General features: G+C 37.4%; 2 protein-coding genes across 2 annotated transcripts in view; one reads left to right on the forward strand and one right to left on the reverse strand.

The window, feature by feature from the left end:
* Positions 1–12,177, forward strand: part of DECR1 (2,4-dienoyl CoA reductase 1, mitochondrial) — a 12,408-nt gene extending 231 nt beyond the window's left edge. Inside the window, exons 2-11 of the mRNA XM_009868175.1 lie at positions 1,381–1,474; positions 2,350–2,552; positions 3,492–3,549; positions 3,696–3,782; positions 4,940–5,087; positions 7,861–7,960; positions 9,157–9,229; positions 11,361–11,507; positions 11,822–11,884; positions 11,982–12,177. Of these exons, the coding sequence (XP_009866477.1) occupies positions 1,381–1,474; positions 2,350–2,552; positions 3,492–3,549; positions 3,696–3,782; positions 4,940–5,087; positions 7,861–7,960; positions 9,157–9,229; positions 11,361–11,507; positions 11,822–11,884; positions 11,982–12,041 (1,033 nt within the window). The 3' untranslated portion in view covers positions 12,042–12,177. The remainder of the gene's footprint in view (positions 1–1,380; positions 1,475–2,349; positions 2,553–3,491; positions 3,550–3,695; positions 3,783–4,939; positions 5,088–7,860; positions 7,961–9,156; positions 9,230–11,360; positions 11,508–11,821; positions 11,885–11,981) is intronic.
* Positions 12,178–21,610: 9,433 nt separating this feature from the next.
* The window catches only part of CALB1 (calbindin 1, 28kDa), a 16,720-nt gene continuing 13,717 nt past the window's right edge, over positions 21,611–24,613 (reverse strand). The window contains exons 6-10 of the mRNA XM_009868174.1: positions 23,568–23,623; positions 23,433–23,472; positions 23,293–23,346; positions 23,085–23,156; positions 21,611–22,668 (exon numbers count right to left, since the gene is read on the reverse strand). Of these exons, the coding sequence (XP_009866476.1) occupies positions 22,555–22,668; positions 23,085–23,156; positions 23,293–23,346; positions 23,433–23,472; positions 23,568–23,623 (336 nt within the window). The 3' untranslated portion in view covers positions 21,611–22,554. The remainder of the gene's footprint in view (positions 22,669–23,084; positions 23,157–23,292; positions 23,347–23,432; positions 23,473–23,567; positions 23,624–24,613) is intronic.

Consider the following 24,613-nt stretch of genomic DNA (forward strand, 5'->3'; position numbering starts at 1 on the left):
GAGACCGCCTTCTGCTTCCACCCTCGGAGTGAGGGTTGGTTCTTGCTTTGTGCATGTTTTGGTTTGTTTTTTTTTTTTGTTTTGTTTTGTTTTTTAAAGCTGCTTCCTGGCTTCTTTATATCTGTCTTTACACCTCAGTTTTGACTTAAAACCTTGACTGTAAATAGTGAAATGATTTAATTGAGTGGATCCCGTTACAGAAACCCTTTGTGCAAGCTGGGAATGAGACCACAGCAGTCTTTATACTAACTATACTGGCTGCTTGATATTGTTACAGTACACTGTTAGTCTTAGTGCAGTTTCCCTGCCTGCCCCACTGTTACCTGCTCCTTCATCTTCCTCCCCTAAGCAGAAGGAATGTGTCTTGCAGCGTTTCTTTAAGTAGTGAGCAAGAGGAGTGGGCTGTATCCCTCACTAATGGAGCACCTGATCAGGGAGATGTGGGACTGCACAGGGTTATACCCTTATATGGGAGGGAGGGGAGGGAGTGGAGTCCAAATACCATCTTGATTTGCAGTCGCTGCCATGAGCTGAACTTCTCCAGAGTGAGCCCTTTTCTCTCCCTGCATAGCTGAAGAGAGATGAGTAGGGGTATACTAGGAGAGACCTGAAAGAGAATCTTCACACACTCCTTTTCTGGAGGCTTAACAGTGTTCTGGTACTCTGAAAATATGCAGATTTTATTTTTGTTTGGAGAATAAAAAAATAAGAGTATTTTGCAGAAATTTGGTGGTAGATCTGATATGTAGAATTTTGTAGCTTCAGGGAAAAAAAGTGACGTTCTTTGGATTTCCTATTTGGTCTGCTTGCGTTCCTTAGAACCGTCTTTTGTTATTTTTTACTCTGCAAGAAGTCATTGCACATAACTGAAGAGCCCAAGTTCCAGAAAGAATCCCTGGAGTACACATCTAACATAAATGCTGTATGACTTGCTGTGTTGCTTTACTTTTGTGATAATTCTAGCTTTAGTTTGGGCTTTACTTTCTTAATTCTGTTATGCATAGTGCCCACAACTGTTCTTTGCTCTTAGTTTGTGTTTCATCATTTCTTTAGAACATGAGCTCCATTAAATTGGGAGTGTAATCCCGTGTTTATTGTTTTCACCTGTGTTACATGCAAATGTGTTACCACAGAGCAAGAGTCACATGCACACTTTCTCAGGTCAACTTTAAGCTCTGTGAACCCCCAGTCCCTGTACATTATATTGCTGTGGCATGTGCAGATTATTCAGTTACAATTAAAAACCGTAGAAGTATAGAATACTTTGGGTTGGAAGGGACCTTACAGATCATCTAGTTTCAAGCGCCCAGCCGTAGGTAGGGGCACCTTCCACTAGACCAGGTTGCTCAAAGCCTCATCCTGGAGCCTTCTCTTCTCTAGGCTTAACAACGCCAACTCTCAGCCTGTCCTCGCAGGGGAGATGTTCCAGACCCCTGATCACCTTCATGGCCCTCCTCTGGGCTCTATCCAACAGGTCCGTGTTCTTCTAATATTGGAGCCCCAGAGCTGAACGCAGGCAGCACTTCACGTGGAGTCTCACAGGAGCAGAATAGAAGGGCAGAATTACCCCCCTGCATTTCTTATTAACATGAATCAGTATATATAATACTGAATTTTCATATCTCTCATGTATGTTTTTAAAAATGTACCAACCATGTGTCTTTTTGCAAGGACTGGTTCGTCAAGGGCTAATTTGCTGTAACTGATATTTCTGCTGGGACAGAGCATAATGCTGGTAACCAAGCCTTTCACAATTTTGTTTGGGAGATGGTACTGGTTTGTTTAGCATCTCCAGTAGCGACTGGGGCAGTCTGATGGAGCCTACTCCATTCTCCAGTGAAGAAGAATGCTTTGTTGACTACAATAGTAAAGTTTGAACCCACTGCTGAAGCTTTTGAATTATATCTATACACACGTGTAATCTCATAGTCACATGGATCTGTTAGGGCTTAACTCCTTATGTGTGAAGTATGGTATATCTGAATCTGAAACCCAAATCCTGCTGGGAGCCTGTTACTAGTTGGTAATTGTTTTCCATACATTTTAGTGAAAGTAATACAGATAAGAAAAAATAACTTCAAAAATAACAAAAATCATGGTTGGAGTGGTTTTCCAACAGTTCTTTAGTTGCAGTGGAATGTCTAAAAATAGATTAGGTTCTTTACTAGTCTAGTGTTAGCATTTATTTGAAGGTCTGTGTGTTTTAGTACAATATAATTTAATTGTTCTTACATTGAATTTGTAATAGAGCAGTTGTGGTTGTTACCTTCACCGTTAGAAGAAAATCTAATTCTAGGTAATGTTATACAGAAATAAGAGAAAAATTGTATTTATCTTTTATTCTTTCAGTTTTTCAGCCATGGGACAAATGTGCTGCATCAAGACAGCAATGCACGGCAAGCTGCCTTCTTTTCACCTCTTCAAAAAGTGATGTTGCCACCAAATACTTTTCAAGGGAAAGTGGCCTTTATAACTGGTGGAGGTACTGGAATTGGCAAAGGGATGACAACAGCTTTGTCCGGTTTAGGTGCCACATGTGCTATAGCAAGCCGGTAAATATTAAGACATTTTAGAACTTTCATTTAGTACTGAATGCTGAATAGAGCTGTTTTCTTCTTCCTAGTGGGTCTTGTTTTCTTTATAGAATGACTGAGCTTATTCTATTTACTCTTATTTCAGTACATTTTTAAATTATAATGTCATGCTGTAAATACCAGAAACTTACAGATCCATCTAGAAGTGTCTAATGGTGTAACCAGCAGTAGGAAGAAATGTGGCAGGAAAATAAATAGCTGAGAATATTAGACAAGGATTCAACTAAAGCCTAGGAGAGAATGCAAAATTTAAATGGCTGTTATTGAACATTCTGAATGTATCATTGCAAGTGTTCTTGATGCAGATTTGAATTGCAGTAAAGAAGGACATTCCTCTTAATTCTTTTGACTTTAAAAACAGCCGTGATTTTCCTTTAATAAAGGTGATATTTATACAGTTCTCTTAAGTAGCGCTACAGTAAAGACTAGAAAAAGAATCTAGTTTTTAATCAAAATAAAGAGATGTGACATTTGTTCAAGTAGTGGTTTAGATAATGTAGGTTTAAGTCTGAATATGCATGTCCCTTCTAAAATACTAGTAAAGTAGTAGCTAAAACTAAGTGTTGTGATTCTGTATTCTCAATGAAAATACATTTTTTAGCTTATATGTTTGATTAGCCTGAGTCTCTTACTCTAATGGCTTTTGAGTTGCTCTGAAGTAGCAGTAACCAGAAATTGCTTAGTTTTCTTTCAGAAAGTTAATAACTAAATGTAGTTTTTATCTTAAAACTCATTTTCATGTAAATCAGACACACACATGTGCACGCACACATACTAAATGGTATTTTAAATTTTAGCTCATGCTCATATTTACTCCAAAACAATCACCAGATTTTATTACTCTGAATTGTAATTACATTTAATTGAAGTTTACTGACATTGTATGCTCATTTCTAGGAAGCTTGATGTTTTGAAAGGAACAGCAGAAGAAATTTGTTCTAAAACAGGGAATAAGGTAAATTTTATAGAGTTCTGAAGATGTTAGTAGTTATACTCAAATGGTTATAGGATTTTTTTATGCCTCTGTGTTTCTGTGGGCTTATTCAATTTATCAGTGATACAGTTTTGAAGTCTTACGGCTGCCTTTCCGTTACTGCATAGGTCCACGCCATCCAGTGTGATGTAAGAGATCCAGTTTCAGTGAAGAATGCTGTTGCTGAAGTAATCCAAGTGGCAGGACATCCTGATGTGAGTGTTCTAGTGAGAGAAAAGAACTTCATTACTGAAAATACTCTGCATTGTAGGTATGAAGAAAATGACTTTGATAGACAGTTAATGGAATCTAAAGATACACTAGACAAAAAGGGGCCATACTTCAAGATAAAGGTAACGTTGACAGTTAGACCGCTTACTCTGTTCCCGTGGTTCTTCAAAACTTGGCGGCCAAATAGACAAAACATTAGTGTCCTTGTTTTAAGGACTAACAGTTTCTTTGTAATCAGTGGGATAATTATAAAGGAATTGTTTGAATTAATTTAGAGAATTGCCCTTAAATCCTTCTGAAAAGGTGACTTGTGTTGATATTGAATTACACCTGTTGATTATTAACAGAATGTTTTACAGATTAGAAATGGAGATAATTGTAAAGGTTTTCTTTGATCCTTGCATACCTTATTAAAATACACAAAGAAGGTTCCAACATGAAAACTAAATTTTCATAAAATCAAGGGAAAAAAATCTTCAGTCAAGTTAAGCAAAGGTGGGGCTGATCTTTTCAGCGGGACCTGTTGCAACAGGGCAAAGAATAATGGTTTTAAGCCAAAAGAAGATAGATTTAGACTGGATATAAGGAAGGAATTTTTTACAATGAGTGTGGTGAAACACTGAAACAGGTTGCCAGGGAGGTGGTGGAGGCCTCATGCCTGCAGACATCCAAGGTCAGGCCTGACAGGGCTCTGAGCAACCTGATCTAGTTCAAGATGTCCCTGCTCACTTCAGAGGTCTTGGACTAGATGACCCCCAATGGTCACTTCAAACCCAACACATTCTATGATTTTATATATATCTGTTAAAAAAAAGTTCTGTACTACTTGCTTACAGTTCACTAATTCATGATAGTCTCTTCGGCACAATTGGTTAGACTCCCTCCTTCGCAACAGTCAGCTAAGACAGACTGCTAATCCAGACTTTAGTTATCGTGTTACCTGAACTTCTTTTGCTTTTATTCCCATGCATTTCTGATGGATTATTCTCTCTATTTCTTCTCCCTCCCTCACTCCTGTACCTCATTTGATGAGGATATTTTTACTTTTCTGCCTGGAAATACTAATAAGGTCCTTGTAAATTCTTTGTTTTTCTCTCAGGAAGAGAAAAAAAACTCTTAGGTTTTCCTTCATGTGTTTCAGGTTGTGATAAACAACGCAGCTGGAAACTTTATTTCCCCTTCTGAACGCCTTTCTGCTAATGCATGGAAAACGATAACTGATATTGTGCTTAATGGTACAGCTTATGTAACTCTGGAAGTTGGAAAGGAGCTCATTAAAGCACAAAAAGGTATCATAAGATAAATGATAACTAAGCATTGTGACATAACGTTATTACTTGCTTTCTTTGCCTTACTAGTAGTATAGCTGATTTGGGGAGTTTGAAAAAACCTACAGTTTTTAGTATTCTGTGTCTTTCTAGAATAAGCAACTTCGTTTTCAGCAAAGCTATTCTTAACTATCACACAGCAGGACTGGCTAGCAATTACTTCATTCTAGAATCTGCCCTTAAAATTGGACCCAGAGGCCATGAGGTTGAGTATATTAATCTGATTACAGGGTTTATACTAGTTGTAAAATGTTTTTAAAATTAAAAAAATAAGGCTTTGTCTAAAATGGATGCTGCTACTTCTGGTCTTCTGTATCTATTGGTTTCACTGAGCAACTGAACATATGGCATTTACTGAAATCAACAGCAAGTCAGGATATCACTTTGAATTTTTCTCCTACACTTAAATAAAATTCACAGCTGTGGCATTTGATTAACAGCACTAAAGGGTATTTACCTTTGAGATAATTTGAAAAAGAAATTCAAAATTGCAGTCTGTATTAGGTTTTATTTTCCCAGGTATAATTCTTAATTCTATACTACCTTGGAGTTTAATCCAGTATTTTAGATTTACGTTAAAATTATGGTAGTTCTTTGATAAACTATTTAGGCAAAGACTTACTTAACCAGATTATTGTTTTTAATGGAAAGATAATGTGTGCCCTTCTATGTTACATCATAGATTATGTATAAAGAACTACTTTCATTTTACATTGCCCTCTAGTTTTGAATTGAAAACCATTGAGCTTGTTTTTTGATCAGAATGATACAGTGGCAAATAGCAGTTTAAAGCAGTGAGGTATGTTATGGTTTTCCACGTGCCTTCACTTCTGAATCCCGTTTTCTAGGCACAGCTACTGTGTTGAAATAATGCTTTTGTATTTGCACTGTATTTCTCTAATTCTCGAATTAGCTGAATTTCTTCAAAACTCTTCTCCAAAAAGCACTCAGTGGTTTTATACTGTTTAATGATAACAGAATAAAGTTAATGTTGTTTCAATAAGTCTGTAGTTGACAAGCTATTTCCTGCATACATTTTAGCAGCATGAGAAAGAACAATTTCCGCTATTCTAGTGGTAGTATTTTCATGTTAAAAACTCATCCCCAACTTTTACTATATCGTTATAGCAAACTAGCTTGCTCTATGGCTTTCCAGACACATGTACTCCCCTGCAGTAACGTGATATATGGGTTTAAAAATGCCTTTGTCTCTGCTGCTGTTGAATGAAAAACTACTTTCGTGCATCCACCCTAAGTTCAGCAAAATCCAGAAGTCATTTAGCTTTACGTTTTCTCTTCCTTTCACTTCTAAGCTTCCAAATTACTTGAATTTCTTTTGGTGTTACTTGCATGCTTTCTTTCTAGGGGATTCTGTCTATAAGTAAGACTTTTTATTTAAGGCTTTCTTTGAGACATGATTTTGCAAGTAAATCAAGTGTACGTGTTCATCCTCTTGTTCTCTATCTTCATTTTCTTCTTACTTGCTTGGGGTTTTTTTGAGTTTGAGCAGAGGCCATAGTTTCTGAAGTGACAGAGATGCCACCCAGTGCAAGTATTTTAGAGCAGTCTGTGAGGACGCTGTATATCCCACAGGTAATAGAACACTGGCACATCCTTTAGATCTGCAGTGTGATCTGCATTTAACCTAATTTACTAAATAAGAAAAGTGCTCTGCTTTCAGACTCAAAAGTTTGTTTAAAAGAGTTTTGTAATCTGCTGGTGCGTTATTTATTTACACATTAAGTTTTACTAAACAGGAGAAGTGAATTGGTTAGGTATTGTTTGGTTTAGGAATATAGGCTTTATGAAGTGTATATGAACTGAAGTGTACTTTGAACTTCAGGGCTGTAAAGTTATCAGTCAGTCTTGCTTCTGTGTTAGGTTCACCCAACTCACCTCTATTTAGCCTGTATTTTAAAAATTCTATGGTTTAATTCTGCAATAAGTCATCCCTAGAAAACTTCAAAGTTTGTGGGTTTTTTTACCTGTGCTGATTTTTCTTTTCAAAGTCTCTCTGTAGATTATTTTTATAGAAATAAGACCCATGGTTTTTGATTATCTATTGGCTTTTATGCCAGTACTTGCTCATAGTTCTCTTTAGTTTCTCTTGTATAACATCACTGTAATTTTTTAACCGAGTCTTGATTTCATCGTTATATACATTCTGTCACATATATAGTTTTAGAAATACCCCTTGGGTAGCTATTCTAATTAAATTACTTTAAAATACAGTAAGTAGAACAGTTATTTTAGTTACTGTGGCATAAGTAGTGAACTGTTGTTCCATGTCCTCCATTTCCCAGTTACAGTAAGTTCATACTAGTCATTGATCAGAAAATGAGAACTCACAGGCGTCTATAAAAGAAAGATTAAATAAACAGTTGCAGTTCCTATTATTTTCCATAATGTTTTTTCTAGATCTGTTATAAAATATAACATAAAAGAAAGTGGTATTTTTATGATATCATTGTGATAATAACGTGAAAAAGTTATGCAGATTAACTTTGTCATAAGCTCTACTGCTGAAGTAAAAAGGCTTGAAAGCAAAATTTCCAAGACTACACTTTTAAAATATTTGTTTACAGACCAGGGTGAAATGTCATCCCTAATGCTTGAGCTGCAAACTTCTGTACCGCTGAGGTCGCTTTTATCTTAAGTTCAGATTTTGATCTTCATGCATGCTTTGTTTGTTTGGTGTGGATTTCTTTTTTCAAAATGTTTTTGCAACTTACAGGAGCTGCTTTCCTGGCGATTACAACAATTTATGCTGAGAGTGGCTCAGGATTTGTGTTGCCAAGCGCCTCTGCCAAGGCTGGCGTAGAGGCAATGAGCAAGTGAGTAATACAGCGAAATGTGTGTTTTGCTTTTCACATCCTCGACATAAGGTATTTGATCTATAAAAATGCAGCTAGTTAGTATAGTCCTACTGTTCCGCTCTATCATAAGAGAACCTTCCAGTCTGGTATCCCAGCAAGAAAACAGTATGCTGCCAGGTTCTTACAGAAGGAAATGTTAACTGCTGTTATTATGATGATTTACATCACAAGGATGAGCAGATGATGTTTATCACAAGGACAATGTAAGGACTCTTTTGGCAATAGCAAGTCCTAAAGTTTCAATTGGAGTTTCAATAATGAGATTCTCTTACATTCTCATAGGTGAACCAGCACTTAAAGACTATTATTAGGGGAACTGCTCAAGGTCTGTAGTGCCTTCCACTTTCTTTTGTCTCAGGAAAAGATGGGCTTGTATTGGGTGGAGTATACTGTTGCCTCACTGGTCTGGTTTCATAAAGACGTGTTTTCTGTCACCCTTTTAAGTGAAGGTCTGCGCTTACAGTTAGTTTAGAACATTGCCATGTGGTGAGGTATCTGTGTTGCTCAGCAAAGAAAGGAATTTATATAATTAATAACTATAGGACAGTCCTTCATACAAGTAGATCCTCCTCTGCACTGTGGCAGAAGGAATTGAATAGCTTGGCAGCCTTTTAGTAACTAGGATTCTTTATCCAGAAAAAAAATGAGGGAATGTGTCCTGGTCTGGATTTCTGTTCTGTAGAGCTGTAACTGACGTATGTGCTTCTCAGAGACTTTATGACTCAACTAGTTCATTCTCCATAGTAGCTGATCTATCTGAAATACTGCTTATGCAGAGAAAATATTGCCATAAAGCAAAATTATTCTACCAGTGTTATTTCAAAACACCTAATGTGAGAGCTATGTTGAAAATGTTAGAAATGTGTACTTAAAAGATGGTTTGTCAGGGAGCTCAGGTGCCAAAATCCTATCTATGATTTGTGAGGGGGAAAGAATTGCTCCCCAAGGTTGCTTTCTCTGTGATGTATCTGTTAAATCAATATTCCTTTGTTTGTGGATGTAATTTTTTTTTCTTCTCCGAAATATCTTTGTTAAGAACAAAAATATCCTTAAGTAGAAATGCCTGTTTGATTCAGTTTTAATTTTTTTTTTTTTGCAGAATAATGTTATTATTGTATTTAAAATATTGATATACTCTGTTAATGAATTTTTAGGTCTCTGGCAGCTGAATGGGGTAAATATGGCATGAGATTCAATGTGATTCAACCAGGTCCAATAAAAACAAAGGTACATAGCATGAAGTGAAATACAGCCTTGTAGTACAGACTTCTAGTACTAACCTTACAGTCTATAGATTATAAAACTGTTAAATTCAACTATGATTTCAAGTACAATTTTCTTGGTAGTCAAGACTGCTGGAATATTGAACGCACTATTTCTTAATTCTTTTCTAAAATAGAATTTCTTAAACTTCTGAAACCTGGCACTGCCCCTTTTTGCTACAGTAATATAAATGAAACCTTTTACTGGCATTTCAAAGAAATTATATATCAAAATATTTAATGTTGATTCTTATCCAACTGGATGTATTTAGTTTGTGAAGTGAAGCTAATTCTTAGACTTAGTGGAGTAAAAGTGCCTATTGCTGCCTGAACTAATTTTAAAAAAAAAAAATCTCAAAATTTCAGAGTCTCTTTTAGGTTTATGAGGACAGACTCACTAGTTTTGTTGAAAATCACAAAACTAGAAAGGGAAAAACTAAGTCAGCAAGGAAATGTGAAGCTTGGATGTGAGTGAAAAGGAGGACTGGAGGATTTGAAGGAAGTAATCCAGATGAGCTGGAACAGGAAGAAAAAAGAAATCAATCTTGCAAGAGGAGGGAGGAGGATCCGTTTCACATTGAATCAAAAATATTACAATTATGAGCAGTAACAGTAATAATGGTATTACTATTGCCTGTAAAATGTCTCACAATTGTTTTTGATTTGGGGTTAAGGGTGCAGAGTTGCTTCTATTTTTCTTTTTTTTTTTTAATCTTCCTTTTTTCCACTTGTCACTATTGCATGCTCTACTGGACAACTCAGTTATACCTTTTTTAACTGTAAAGAAAGATAAGTGGCAGTATCAGCCTTACAGGGTCGTATTGAAAGACTTACAGGCCTTGTATCTGGTGGACTCATAGGCACTTAATGACATTTTTTCTTTATATTTCCAGCCTCAGGCAGTTTGATATGGTTGATATCTCTTCTTATTGTAATTATCTTGATGGATTTTTTTTTCTTCAAATAGTTTGACCGTTTTTGAATCCATATAAACTTTTGGTATCTACTATATCATGTGGCAAGATCACTTTGATTTATAGATTCTCATAATATTTGGCAAGTTCACTGCTTTAGGTGTCAATATTGCTACCTCCTCTTAACGTTTCTGACTTAAACTAGTCGTGTATGTCTCACTTGAGATACTCTGTGTTCTTAATAAAGTGCTACATTTGTCATACTCATTCCAAGTTAACATTTCCCTGAAAGCATAAAGAGGCAGACTGGCTTTATTAAAGCAGTATATTGCAGAATCAAGGCAAGGACATGAATGTAGCCTTAGGGGCTACATCCGTGTCTTTAAAGAACGCAGCTGTAAGCCATGATAGGAAAATAAAAAAAGCATACAAGTGTAATAGCATTAAGTTTATAAACTGGCATTTAAAAACATGACAATAGAGGGCTTAAACAGTATGAGAGGAGCTATGATGACATAAATTAGCGTGCTTTAACTTTCTCATAACTTCAGTAATTTAACATAAATGTTAACCAATACTTTTCTGACTTTGCCTGAGGAGGTGGTTTCCCTTTTGAGGAGCTAGGAATAACAAAAAAACCCTATTTCCCCTATTGCCATTGTAAGCTGTTCAAATACTAAAACCTGCAGTAACTTAGTTTAGTTCTAGCCATTGCTGCAATTGAACTGAACTCTATTTTTTTTTCTTTTTAGCTTTACTTGCTCCATCTCATGTATATTTATTTGTCACTTTCCAGCTCCTCTTCTCCCCTTTTTCCTCTCCCTTGTCCATGCAGCAATTTTGAGATTCGCTTATTTCCTCAAATGTTTATCAAGGGTGTTTGGGAAGCAAAGTATATTAACATCTTTTGTTTTTCATAGATAAATAGAGGGTGACTATCCCAAACAAATTCCAGTTTATCATCCTCAGTAGATGCATATCAGTGAAACAGGAATAAATTGTTTTCTGTTTCCTAATTTATTCTTTCTTGTCCTTCTGACAAAGAGAGTTTAAGACAGTTTACTCACAAATGTTAATTTCAATGTTCTTTATGTGGAGTCAAATCTCTGTTGGTTTTTAATTTGTGATATAGCTGTAACATTTTTAAAATTATTTAAACAAAATGTTTCTCTTAATTCTCAGGGTGCTTTTAGCCGCCTTGACCCAATGGGCAAATTTGAGAAGAACATGATTGAGAGGATTCCCTGTGGTCGTCTGGGAACCGTAGAAGAAATTGCAAATCTTGCTGCCTATTTCTGCAGTGACTATGCAAGCTGGGTTAATGGAGCAGTGAGTTTTGGTTGATCTTGTTTATACAATTAATCTGATGATGGTGTGAGTTTTGCTGATATTTTTTAAAGCACGAGTTTCAGAAATGAAAAAAAACTGTTAGTTTGATATTTGCTACAAGCATTGTTGACCTTTTAATTGAAATGCATGGTATTAGTACCTTTAAAAAGAATTTTTGAAAATGGTTGAATTACATTATTTTGAACATGGGTTTTTCTGATGCAAATCAGTAAAAACTACTTTCACAGTTTATAAACAAGGGAATGCTTAAGAAACCCTGCTATTATTAAATACATGGCTTACGCTTTTTCTAGGTTATTAGAATGGATGGTGGAGAATACGTTTTTATGGCAGGAGAATTCAATCATTTGAAGAAGGTATTAAATTTCTTGCTTGCTATTTTTCATTCAAATAAATACTTAGATGTGTAATTATTATATAGAATTCCAATAAAACACTCTTTTCTTTTATTAGGTTACCAAAGAGGAGTGGGATATGATGGAAGCAATGATTAGGAAAACAAAAGGCTCTTAAAGTACGTAACTGTAGGGTGGAGATTTCTGGAAACAATCAACTACTGTTTCATGAACATTTAGAAATAACCAATTGAGAAATAGCCTTCAGAGTCTTTTCTATGCTAATTTCAATAAAATATTTTGAAATTGTCTTATTCTGAATATAGTATATATATCTGTCCCATGTACAATCTAATCTGTTGCCTATAGGGAGTAACAGTTGTTCACTGAAATGTTTTGTTCTTTAGGTTATGTTTTACATAGCAATGCTGTTGTCTGTGTTAAGGTGGAGTTTTTTTAAATATTTCAGAGGATTTTTTTGTTTCTCAGATATGTGTAAGTGTCAGTATTGGAATTCCAGTAGCATTTCAGGACTATCATAACTGAATATAATTGTTAATGTGAGGAAAATTAAGAAATTAAGTCCTAAGCTTCATACTTCAATAATAAGTCTTAAACTTGCATATAACAAAGTTTCAAGTTATCAGCAGGACTGCTTCCAATGAGATAGGATGTAACTCCTGTGGTTACTTATCAAATTTTGAAATACATAACCATCTTAGTCCCATCCTTCGCTGACATTTTCAGTCTGTTAATTAACTTATGCTGAACTTTAAAAATGGCATTTAAGGACTAGCAGTGCCTTTCTAAGGAGTTCGCTCTTTGTCATGATTAAGTTAATGTTCTTGAAACTAAGAAACTGAATATCATTTGCTCTTACAATGTGTGTGACTAGGTGAGTCTCTCCCTGAAAAATAGTTTACTTAAGACTAGTAAAAGCCATCAGTAAATCAAGACTGAAAGCATTGAAACTTCATTGGTTGAGATTTGCAGAAATCCTTAGTGAGTTTATTCACCGAATCACAGAATCACAGAATGTCAGGGGTTGGAAGGGACCTCAAAAGATCATCCAGTCCAGCCCCCCTGCCAGAGCAGGATCACCTACAGTAGGTCACACAGGAATGCGTCCAGGAGGATTTTGAATGTCTCCAGAGAAGGAGACTCCACAACCTCTCTGGGCAGCCTGTGCCAGTGCTCTGTCACCCTCTTAGTGAAAATGTTTTTCCTAATATTTTTGTGGAACCTCCTATGTTCCAGCTTGTACAAATTGCCCCTTGTCCTGTCATTGGACATTGCTGAAAAGAGCCTGGCTCTGTCCTGCTGACAATCCCCCTTGACGTATTTATAAACATTTATGAGGTCACCCCTCAGCCTCCTCTTCTCCAAGCTAAAGAGACCCAGCTCCTTCAGCCTCTCCTCATAAGGGAGATGTTCCACTCCCTTAATCATCTTTATTCATCCCAAATATGCGGATGATTAAAAAAAAAAGAAACAAAACCAAGCAAATTATGTTTATTACTGTCCCTCTTTTAGTTACTATTACTGTTTTCCAGATTAGGGAGTTGCCCATTGTTTCTCCTTGCCGCTTCAAACCATGGATGGACTTCTTCAGAGAAATGAACAGGTTATGGCCTTTACAGCCTGAAACCCACGCCTTTTTAAAAATGAGCTCCAGGCAATCCACACCTACAAGCATGGATATAGCTGCATGTGCTTTGAAATTGATACAGTCATTTAAGAATCAGGAATGTTGAAGCAATTCAAGACTGTCTTCCTTCAAGTGCTCGCAGGGGTCATGTCACTTTATATGCCCTTCAGGTTGTACTTATATGTAGAATCATAGAATGGTTTCAGTTGGAAGGGACCTTAAAGGTCATGTAGTTTCAACCCTCCTGCCATGGACAGGGACACCTCCCACTAGCCCAGGTTGCCCCATCCAGCCTGGCCTTGAACACTTCCAGGGATGAGGCATCTACAGCTACCCTGGACAGCCTGTTCCAGTGTCTCACCACCTTCACAGTGAAGAATTTATTCCTAATATCTAACCTAAATCTACCCCACTGTAGTTTAAAACCATTACCCCTTGTCCTGTTGCTGCACACCTTCATGAACAGTCTTTCCCCAGCTTTTCTGTAGGCCCCCTTCCGGTACTGGAAGGCCCCTGTAAGGTTGAACAGACGCAACTCCCTCAATCTGTACTCGTAGGAGAGATGCTCCAGCCCTCTGATCATGCTGGCCCTCCTCTGGACTCTATCCAACAGATCCATATACCAACATCTGACTTTAAAATCAGTTCATTGCCTTAATATAAAGCTGAAGCAAGCTAATGTATGTTCTGCTGAACGGGTGGACTGTGTTAGTGCAGGCTTTCAGCTACCAGGTTTCTCCTGAGAGCGATGTTCCTGTGGGGATTGAATTACATCTGTGCCACTGATAATAAAGCAAATGTGTTTATCATAACAGCTTTCAAGGTGTCTCTTGAATGTAATGTAAAATTTTTTTTGTAGCATCTTGGGATTTGGTAGGCCTACTGTCAAGATCAGATTCTGATATGATATCCATGTCTTTTTTCCAAAATGATTTGATTGAGAAGTTAGGCCCATGTATACTGTTTATCGCTCATCACCCTTTGCATATACTTGCACTTTCTTTTTCTGTGGGGCACAGTCCCATATACAGCTTTGACAATAAACAAGTGTTTCAGAAAAAAATTCAAAGGTATGTTTGTAAGCTGTGGTATTTTTTAAGTATTTCTCTCCTGATAGAGTATCCTCTGGACATGGACTGTCAATACAAGTAAGTTCCCACCGGTTTCTTGCATCCATGGGTGTTGTATGATTTTCCCGTGGTAGAAGTTTGTCATGTGGTTCAAATGCTGGACTGAGATTGAACATAACCAGGTTCAGTCTCTAAGAATTGCTGCAGTCTTTGTGTGACCTTAAGTTATTTGTGTTGCACCTGAGCAGGTAAGCTTTGCAGCATTCCATCAGGAGCTGGCCATCTGAAGCAGGGAGACTGTCACATCCCTTTTGGCTCACAAAACATGGATGCTGAGTGGGGCATGGGTGGAAAAGATGAAGAAAAAAAAGGCATGTTCCTAGCCTCAACATTAAGTTAGAGTCAAGTCTATACTTGGCTTTGGGGGCTAGGAAGCACTGCTAGCTGCTATATATTAATTGATGTATTTTCATAGAATGAGGGTTGGAAGGGACCCAACTCCCCTGCCAAAGCAGGATCCCCTAGGGCAGACCACACAGGAGCTTGTCCAGGTGGGTTTTGAAAGTATCTGGAGAAGGAGACTCCACAAGCTCTCTGGGCAGCCTGTGGCAGTGCTCTGTCACCCTCACAGGAAAGGAGTTTCTCCTAATGTTGAGGCAGAACTACCTATGTTCTGACTTACTTAAACCCATTATGTCTTGTCCTATTACTGAGCACCACTGGAAAGAGACCGGCACCTTCCTCTTGACACTCACCCCTCAGATATTTGTAAACATTAGTAAGATCCCCTCTTAGCTGCCTCTTTCAAGGCTATACAGCCCCAGTTCTCTCAGTCTGTCTTCAAGTCCCTCATCCCCAATCTCCGTAACTCTCTGTTGGACTCTCTCCAGTAGATCCCTGTCTCTTGAATTGGGGAGCACAAAACTGGACACAGTATTCCAGGTGTGGACTCACCAGGGTAGAGTAGAGGGGAAGAAGAACCTCCCTAGACCTGCTGGACACACTTTTCTTAATGCACCCCAGGATCCCATTGGCCCTCTTGGCCACAAGGGCCCATTGCTGTCCCATGGACAACTTACTGTCCACTAGGACTCCAAGGTCTTTATCCATGGAGCTGCTTTCCAGCAGGACATCCCCTAATCTGTATTGGTGCCTGGTGTTATTCCTCCCCAGATGCAGGACTCTACACTTGTCCTTATTGAACTGCATGAGGTTCCCCTTTGCCCAGCTCTCTAACCTGTCCAGATCTCATTGGATGGCAGCACAACCTTCCTGTGTGTCAGCTAGCCCTCCCAGTTTCATACCATCAGCAAACTTGCTGGGGATACGCTCTATCCCCTCATCCAGGTCATTGAACAAAACTGGACTCAGCACTGATCCCTGGGGAACATCACTGGCCACAGGCCTCCAATTTGGCTGTATGTCACTGGTCACGATCCTCTGAACTCTATTGTTGAGCCAGTTCACAATCCACAGTCCAGTCATCTATCCCACATTTCTTGAGTTTTTCTCTGAGGGTATTAAGGGAGACAGTAACAAAAGCCTTACTGAAGTCAAGGTATATGACATCCACTGCTCTCCCTTCATCCACCCATTTGGTCATGTCTTCGTAGAAGGATGTCAGATTAGTCAGGCAAGATTTTGCCTTGGTAAATCCATGTTGATTACTCCTAATAACCTACACAATACCTTTTTTTACATCTTGCATGCTTTTTTTTTTAGAAAAAAAATCCTATGTACTCTTTTTTAGTTATTGAACTACTGCATGGTAAATGCCGGAATTCCATTATGTGTCTTTAAACACTGTTCTTTGGCTCAGCAACCACTATAATACTGCTTTGCCTGTGTATGTCCTTTGTTTAGAAAGTAAGCTTTTCACAGCTTTGTTCAGAAATGTTTTTGTTCCACAGCAAAAATCAGAGCGTTCCTATGTGTCCTGGTTTGAGCTAAACAGGACCAATTCTGTGCAGTGATTTTTGCTTCTCAGCTCAGTCTCTTCTCAAAGGCTGCACGTTCTGAAGTCAGCAGCATGTTTTTGCAGACAGTGTGTGCTACTGGCAGTGATAACACCTGATGTTTACAGTTACTGCCTGGGACTGGGATGCAGAAAGGCTCTTGCTGATACTTGCTCCTATAGTGACCAAAGCCATTGTTGGCTCTTGGGTGCCACGCTGGGGATGCAGAGAAGTGTAGTCACAGGGAAGTAAAAGGTTGCACCTCCAGTTACGCCTCCAGTTGGATAGGACAAGTCACCAACCAGAGTATTCCATTCCATATACTTCACATTCAGTATAAAACTGAGGGATCATGAGGGGTTAGGTCTTCTTCCTCTTTCTTCTCTTCTGCAATGGCCAATGTCCAGGCAGGACTCTGTCCAATCTTCTGCCTTTCATCCCAATCCTGAGTTCCCAAATCCAGTTCCCATATCCAGCTCCCATCTGCTGCTGAGCCTGTGGCTTCCCCCGTGCCACCTGCTCTGCAGCACTCATGAGGATTGCTGTCAGAGGTGAGGAGTCGGGTTCAATATCAGTTTTGTATTTATGTCTATAGTTCACTATTTTTATTACTTCCTTATTCATTAAAGCTGTTTTAATTTTCTTTTTTTTTCCAATCCATAAGTCTCTCTGTTTCGTTCCCTTTACCTTTCCATTTGAGTGAGGAGGAAGAGGGGCTTAGAGAGCATCTGTCCACGTTTAGTGGCTGGCCCAACCCTATCCCATGACAGATTTATTGGCAAAAGTAATTACAGAATTTGAAGTGCTTTCACAGTTTAAAATGAATACCAGTTCTTGACCTAAAATTAAAAGATCAAAATAAAAAGATTCATGTAGATGCAGATTTTAGAAATAGCATATAATATTTTAAAGAGTAATATGTTACTGGTTAGTTTACAAAATATTTCAAGATATGTAGACTTAGTTAAGTGAAAAAACTCTGATTTAGCTGTCCACTTCTGCAAGAGAATGGAATAGTTTGGCTTGGACTCATTTCCTTGATTAAAAGAGTTAGACTTGTTAGGAACAGGAGAGGAACATTGCTATGAAGAGATAAATCTTGAACATTTCCAGTTTATGTTTTGTCTAAATAAATTTTTTGTTACTGAAGTAGCAACACGTGACTTCTGAACCCAGGAAAAGGACGAGAGAAGGTAGCTTCTACCTAACCCAGGCGGTGTCTGGCTTGGCTTGGAAATTCCAAAAGAACTTGTTTTTAAAGGCCCATGAGGATGAGACTGTCTTGAAAGTGACTTAGAATATTCCTAAATCCCAAGAAGTACCCAATCCGTAAGCATGCTGTGCAGCTGCGTATTGCTCACACTTAGCACAGACTGACGTAAAGCATAACCATCACAGCTGCTTTATTCCAAACATCACAGAAATGGCAGGAGGTAGTATCCTCATTAAGGACACTGTCTTAGGCTGACCTATTTGCCCTGAGTTTGTTGCATTCCTGGCCCTACCTCAGGCTGCCAGTGAGCCACAAGTTAAAGGGGAGTATGAGAACAGTATTGCTGTGCAGCATAGTAATTTTACAGAGTTGGAGGGACAAGGAAGTGGAGGAATGAGTCAGAAAAAGTGACAGTGTACGTTGGAGATTGTGAAAGGAATCAATAGCATTGCAGAGGCAGTTTAATCTTCATGGATCACAAGGAAAACTTCCCTGGAAGTTTTAAAAATAACTTTCACATGACCCATCAGTCAAAGGTATTATCACTTCTATGAACTCAACTTAGAGACATGAAGGAGGATTCATGGCCTGTTTTCATCTGAAAAGTACATCTTGTCTGCTTGATTAAATGTTCAAATTACCCTTTTTATTTCAGCTGATGATGTACTGTCTTTGAACCTGTCTGTTACAATTCCTTAGATTAGTTCTGTGCTGTAAAAGTGATAGTGTGTTATACTAGAGGCTTATAAACAAGTTATGAAAATCATCTGATGTTGAAAATGAAGGAGATGAATTGTATTACCTCTTCACTATGATAAAAGAACTGCTGTCCGTCTTTGATTTCCCTATTTCCAGGAATTCCCTTCTCTTGGGTATTTCAATTACTGTTGAGGATGTTGCTACTACTTATCAGTTCAAGAATTTGTTTTACAAAGCAGAACATGACACTATTTGAGGGAGCTGTGGGTTCCTACCTTTCCGTACTGGCTTTCAAGTTCATTGACACATGAACTGCTCGTTTATCTTTACTTTTTTTAACATACTGATATCATGTAAGTAAAGACACTGGCTTCAAAGGGAATTCATACCTTTGTCTAACTCCATGGAGCATCTTGTGTTGTAGCTGCTAAACATGTAACCCCACTTTAACTGAGATAACCTCCCCCAATCTTTTATGTGATAATTTAATACGCGATAAAATGAAATTATCTTTGGGATTTCGGTCCATTGGCCTGCTTTGAATTGTTGCAGCACAACTTCAACTGATTTCACAGGGATTTGGGCGTGCTCAGCTCTTCAGAAAATCAGGCCACATATGTTCAGGTGCCTAAGTATGGATTCTGAGCCTCCTCCTTAGACACAACAAGTAGGTGTGAATTTTGGTATGTCTCCACAACCAATGTGTATAACCGTGACTCTGATGAGGGCTTAGTATAAATGCCCAGGGTGTCAAATGGAAATTACTCAGAAAAACCTAACATCGTCTACTGAAACAAAGATTTAATCCTATTTTAAGTGGCTTTGAGCAGCAGTGTGTGCATATTTTATGAGACAAGGTTCATTTCGTGTAAAAATGCTGCCGGGTCTCAGCATCCTGCTCTGTATTTGACATTTGCACATGGAATATACCGTTAAGAAATTTCACAAGCTTGTGTGGATCACCCTTTCAAAGACGCGTAACTAACTTGTTAAACAGAGGGCATTAGATAGTGGTGCTATCATACTGTACCTCAGCTGTTCAGGACAGAACAGTGCAGCAAGGCCTATTTCAATCTTGATTAAATCCTGATTAAATCGTTGGTGAAAATTAGCACAGTATTCTTCGTAATGGGCAGCGCTGTGCATCACAGCTGCCAACTGGACAGTTTTTGTAACTTTGGATCAGGTGAGGCCCCTGGGGTGCGCTAACAGTGTTGTGGGTACAGCTGGAAGCAGGCAGTCCCTCTGCCCAGCTTGGTACAAGAAAGGTTTACATCTGTCAGCAAACACTGCCTTTATAATGCCAAAAGTTTTTGAAGGGCCTAGTAGTTCCTGTTCTTTCCTTTTTTTTTTTTCTTTCAGTATCAGTAAAAGTTTGCTGATTTGTGCTTTAAAATTAATAGAAAATCACATTCTTTGATTTGAAGCACGATATTAAATTTTAATCTGTATACATTTAAACTAGAAAAGGCTAAAATTTTTTACAGCATGCTTGTCTATAATTTCTGGGACAGTGTTTTTTAGTATTTATTAGCTTGAATGCTTATTTGAATATTTATTTTAATAAAATATGTATTTTTAGGCAGTAAAATGATAATAACTTCAATAAAATGGATTCCAGTTAGCTACATGTTGGTCAAGTTCCTCTGTTTAGCATATCTGCACTACTTCATGTAATCAATTTTTGTGGATGCTATGATTTTACTCTCAATCTTTTCTTTGGTCAGCAGGTGTCTACCAGGAGAAAGAATTTCGCAACCTTCCCTATCATCACCTCTCTTATTATTCCAAACCTTGTTCTGCCCCAGCCCTGACATTGTAAGATCTCTGCCAAGGAGCATTTGAGAGATTTTAAAATCTGGAGTTTTTACAGCAGTCCCAAATTGCCCATTTTTGCTACACTTTGCTTTGCACTGGCATAGTAGACACCTTTGCTAGAACTAGGTTTTTAAACTGCTGCCTTCTAATCCAAGTTTTGTTTATGAGAAATTACTGCAGGAAACATTCTGCCTGTAGGTGATGAGAGACCTCTGTTCTGTGCTGCGCAGCAGCAGGAGTAGAAGGGTGGCTTCAGAACAGGTCTGTGACAGGTAATTTTTAAACACTTTATCTTCCACTATAATGATATTAGCAAGCGGTTGTGTCACATTTTTACATATATGTTTTGGGTCTTTTTTCTTTACCTTTGCACTTTGACAGTGTTAAAATAAGGCAAAATCCAAGGTTTCGAGTGCAGAGTGTGAGCAATATAAATCATTTATTGTCTTCATAGGCAGATTCACTGTTCCTTAACATACACAGTTGTATTTCACATTGCATAGAGAAAAGAGGAGAACAAACAGGTGAGAAGTTAAATCACTGTGCCTGGAGTGGGAGTAAAGCGGTAAAAATGAGCTAGCTTAATCTTACTTAAAATTTTTTTGTGTTTTTTTTCAGCAAGACCCCATCTGGCACCACCTACTCCTTAACTTTCCAAGGCTTAGAGAGCCCAAGGCCATTAGGCTGCTCCTGAAGTGATACTTAGTTGCCTGAGTCACCTGAGGAATTCAAGGATTCTTTTCAGTTGGAGTTCAGTGACTGTAATCTTGAAGGATCTGAGCCTCATTGTTAGACACAAATGCAAATGCTTTTGCTTCTGCTTGTTAAATAAGACACAGAGATGCATCTGAGGAGTTGTAGATAGCTAATCTGCTAACCTGGAATTGCTTCTGAAATAGTTTTATGTCATGGAAGCAACACAGGTTTATGGGCTTTAAGATACAGCCCAGTTTCCTTTGTACGCCAGTACATACGGGGAGCAATGGCCTGGGCGTTTATGGAGTTGTCTCACATAAAACCAGTGAACATTAGAAAGTGACTGAGGCCAAAAAAAATTGCAAGAAGATGGGGCTGTTTCCACAGTATACTTCCCATTTAAAAATACCTCTCTAGTATAGTAAAAAGCAGAGCCTGCCACGTAAACTAAGTTACTAAATTGGTATAAAATCTGTACTAGATCTTTTGCCTCATTTAGTGTTAAAATTTAATACTATTATTATAGATTAGTAATTCAGGGTAAGATCCAAGGAGGCACATTCTTTTTTAAAAATAGCTATTTTGTCCCTTACATGGTACAGAAAAAGGAATCCAAGAGATAGACAAACTAGACACCAACAATCTTAGGATATTAAATTTAATTATAGATTACACAGAATATGATGTAAAAACAGCAATTTACTAGAATAATTATAACCTGCAAAATGTGAAAATAGTTTAGAAAATGGATTGTCATATTCTCTGACACAGCAATAGTCATGAAAGGTACACCTATAATATCATATGTTAATCTGTGTATTAACTATTCTACCTGTCATTTAGCCAGGATTCCAAGACAGATTAAAGGCATTTATTTCTGAAGTGCCTATGTTTAAATTCAGTAAACAGCTAGATTGAAAACACTGTATTTTTGTCAACTACTGCGTGGAGATCTATCCCAGATAAATGCTTTGTCTATATGCTATGAGTTCATAAAGAGAAGAGTAATTGAAAAACTGCAGAGAGCATGGACCTGCAAGTGAGTGGTTTGAAAACTGAAAATATTTCTTAGTGTCTTCTAAAATTTTGGAAATCAGACATGCTAATGTCTCTTTCCTATTTCAGAACTAGATAATCTGGGTTAATGTTTTGCATTTTAAAAACATCTATTTAGTTGTAATTGGGAAAGAGATCTGCGGACCTTTTTGTTAACATAGTTCAACGCGAAATGTTGCGAGTGTCAAAGGATATGATTACCACAGCAATGTCAGCAGGTTTAATTCTTTTTCAGCCGTGTTTATGAAAGCAAAAAAAAAAACAAAAACAAAAACAAACAAACCAAAACCAACCCCAAGATATTTTAGTTTCTTTTTAGTATACAGACTGGCCCAAACATAGACATTCTTTTTATCAATCTTACTGTTACAAAAACTGTACATTACAAACAGTATAGAAACAAACTGAAAGGAATGTGCCACACATCCTGGCTAATTTTCTATATGCAGTTTAAAAATACAGCCTACTCCCTTATAGTGCACAGTTATTGTGTAGATAGAGTACATCACTAGTTAAGTGGACATGATAGAAGAGTTCTAGTTTTCCTCAGCACAGAGAATAAGAGCCAGTTCTGCTCGGTAAAGCTTTCCTCCATCAGACAAGGCCATGATGCTTTTCTTGTATGTCGCGAGGTTGTTAATGTCTAATTCCTATTTAGAGAACAGATAATGCTTTATAATCCTATTTAGTTACCAGCATGAACAAGTTTGCATCCAATGGCAGAAAATGAACGGAAAAAAAAAAAGAGTGTTCTCAGCCTGTCTAGCAGTAACGTATTGCAAATGTTGTTTATGTATTTGTATGTTATCCATATTATAGCCATATGTTAAATTGCTGATAGCTGATGTCTCAGAAGCAAGCTTTCAGTAAGTGTCGCTATGTAATCACAACTCCCCCAGCTCATTGTTTACCCTGGTACAACTTCTGCCAAGATTTTTAGTTGTACTTTGACTTCAGGAATTATGACTTAGAAGCTCTATATTTATCTTAATTGGATGGATTAAAGTGTTCTTAAAATCTAAATTAAATCTAATCTCTACGGGGAAAAAAAGCCCTCTAGGATTACCTTTTTGTTCTTTTCACACAGATCCTTCAGTAGTGCATCAAGTTCATTTTCATCTATATAGCCATTGCCATCCTGAAAAAATACATCAAAAATAATTTTAAACATTTATTTTTCATTTCAGAGGTTATGGCTAGTCTTCCACAAATTCAGAAAAAAAAAAGATGCCATCAAGCTATGCAATTAATAAAAAGGGTTTTTTAAGACTTACTTGATCATACATCTCAAAGGCTTTATTGAATTCTTTTGCACACATTTTAACACCCTAAATGCCAGAAGGAAAAAAGTCTATTAATGACACCAGTTGTGTGTGATGGTGACAGGTTAACTTAAGAATGAGGATATTCATACCTGAAATTTAATAAGAAAGTTTTCCTGTACAGGAAGTAGTCTTTGGAGAGAACAAACAAAGATTAGGATATTTAACTGTTTCCATAACAGCAATTGGTACAGGACATTTGTTGAGAAAAGAGGCAGAATACATACCTGGCCAGTTCAGTAAGCTCCAACTTTCCATCATTGTTTGCATCGAACATCCTGAGCTGAAATAATATGTAATTTGACATTACTAATCAAAATTAATCAACATAACAAAGAAAACACTTCAGTGGAAAATTTAAATTCAATAAAATTTAACCTTTATTTCATACTGAAATGATGGTCACAGGTTTTAATCTGTTACATTTGCTGTGTCATACTTTTTTTAAAGTACTGAAAAAGTAATTTATAGTAGTTAATTCTACTGCAAAAGCCTGATAAGAAACCAGATGAACAGTTCTGATTAACCTACTGCCTACAGTGATGGATGTCCCATATGAGAAACACACATGTAATCATAAATGAGAGAAGTGTTGACATGATAACATTTTACTTTTGACTTCATGTCATGATCTGATAATAACATTATTATTCTCTATTCATAAAGGTAAAACAACAGTCAGGTAAAGTTCAATACCATCCAAGGCACCCAGTTCCTTAGACAGAAAATAATAGATATTTCATTCAATTGGTTACTTGGTCTAAATATTTAAGTAAAGACCATATTCTATTTCTGTGATATACTTCAAGAAAAGAGTGAACAGATGCTGTATTTGTTACTGGTATGAAAATGTGAACTTAAATCTCTCGAAATAACTAAATTATAGGAATAAATATATTTGTGCAATGTAACAAAATAAGTGAATAGCAGTTCTAAGAATTTTTAATCACCCTATTGTATTAAAGAATTTTCCTTTGAGGCCTTGAAAGGATGAGCTCCTGCTGCTTGAATGGCACAAACAGCTTGCATTTGTTATTAGAAGTAGATGGAGATGTTGCACCTGCGTGGGACTTCATCTCCCAGTTTTTATGTCTGTATAGTTCCATTTTTCTACTTTCAAATATTATTTTGCTTTTGCGGTATAAAAGAGTCACAAGAGCAGCAAACTATACAAAACATTGTTAGACATTGTACTGAAAACACCACCACCCACACTCCATCCCGCAACTTTCAATCACAGTAATTTTAGATGTAATTTTTAGATAAGAGGGAA

This window comes from Apaloderma vittatum, unplaced genomic scaffold (genome assembly GCF_000703405.1).
Source record: "Apaloderma vittatum isolate BGI_N311 unplaced genomic scaffold, ASM70340v1 scaffold2034, whole genome shotgun sequence".
NCBI lineage: Eukaryota > Metazoa > Chordata > Aves > Trogoniformes > Trogonidae > Apaloderma > Apaloderma vittatum.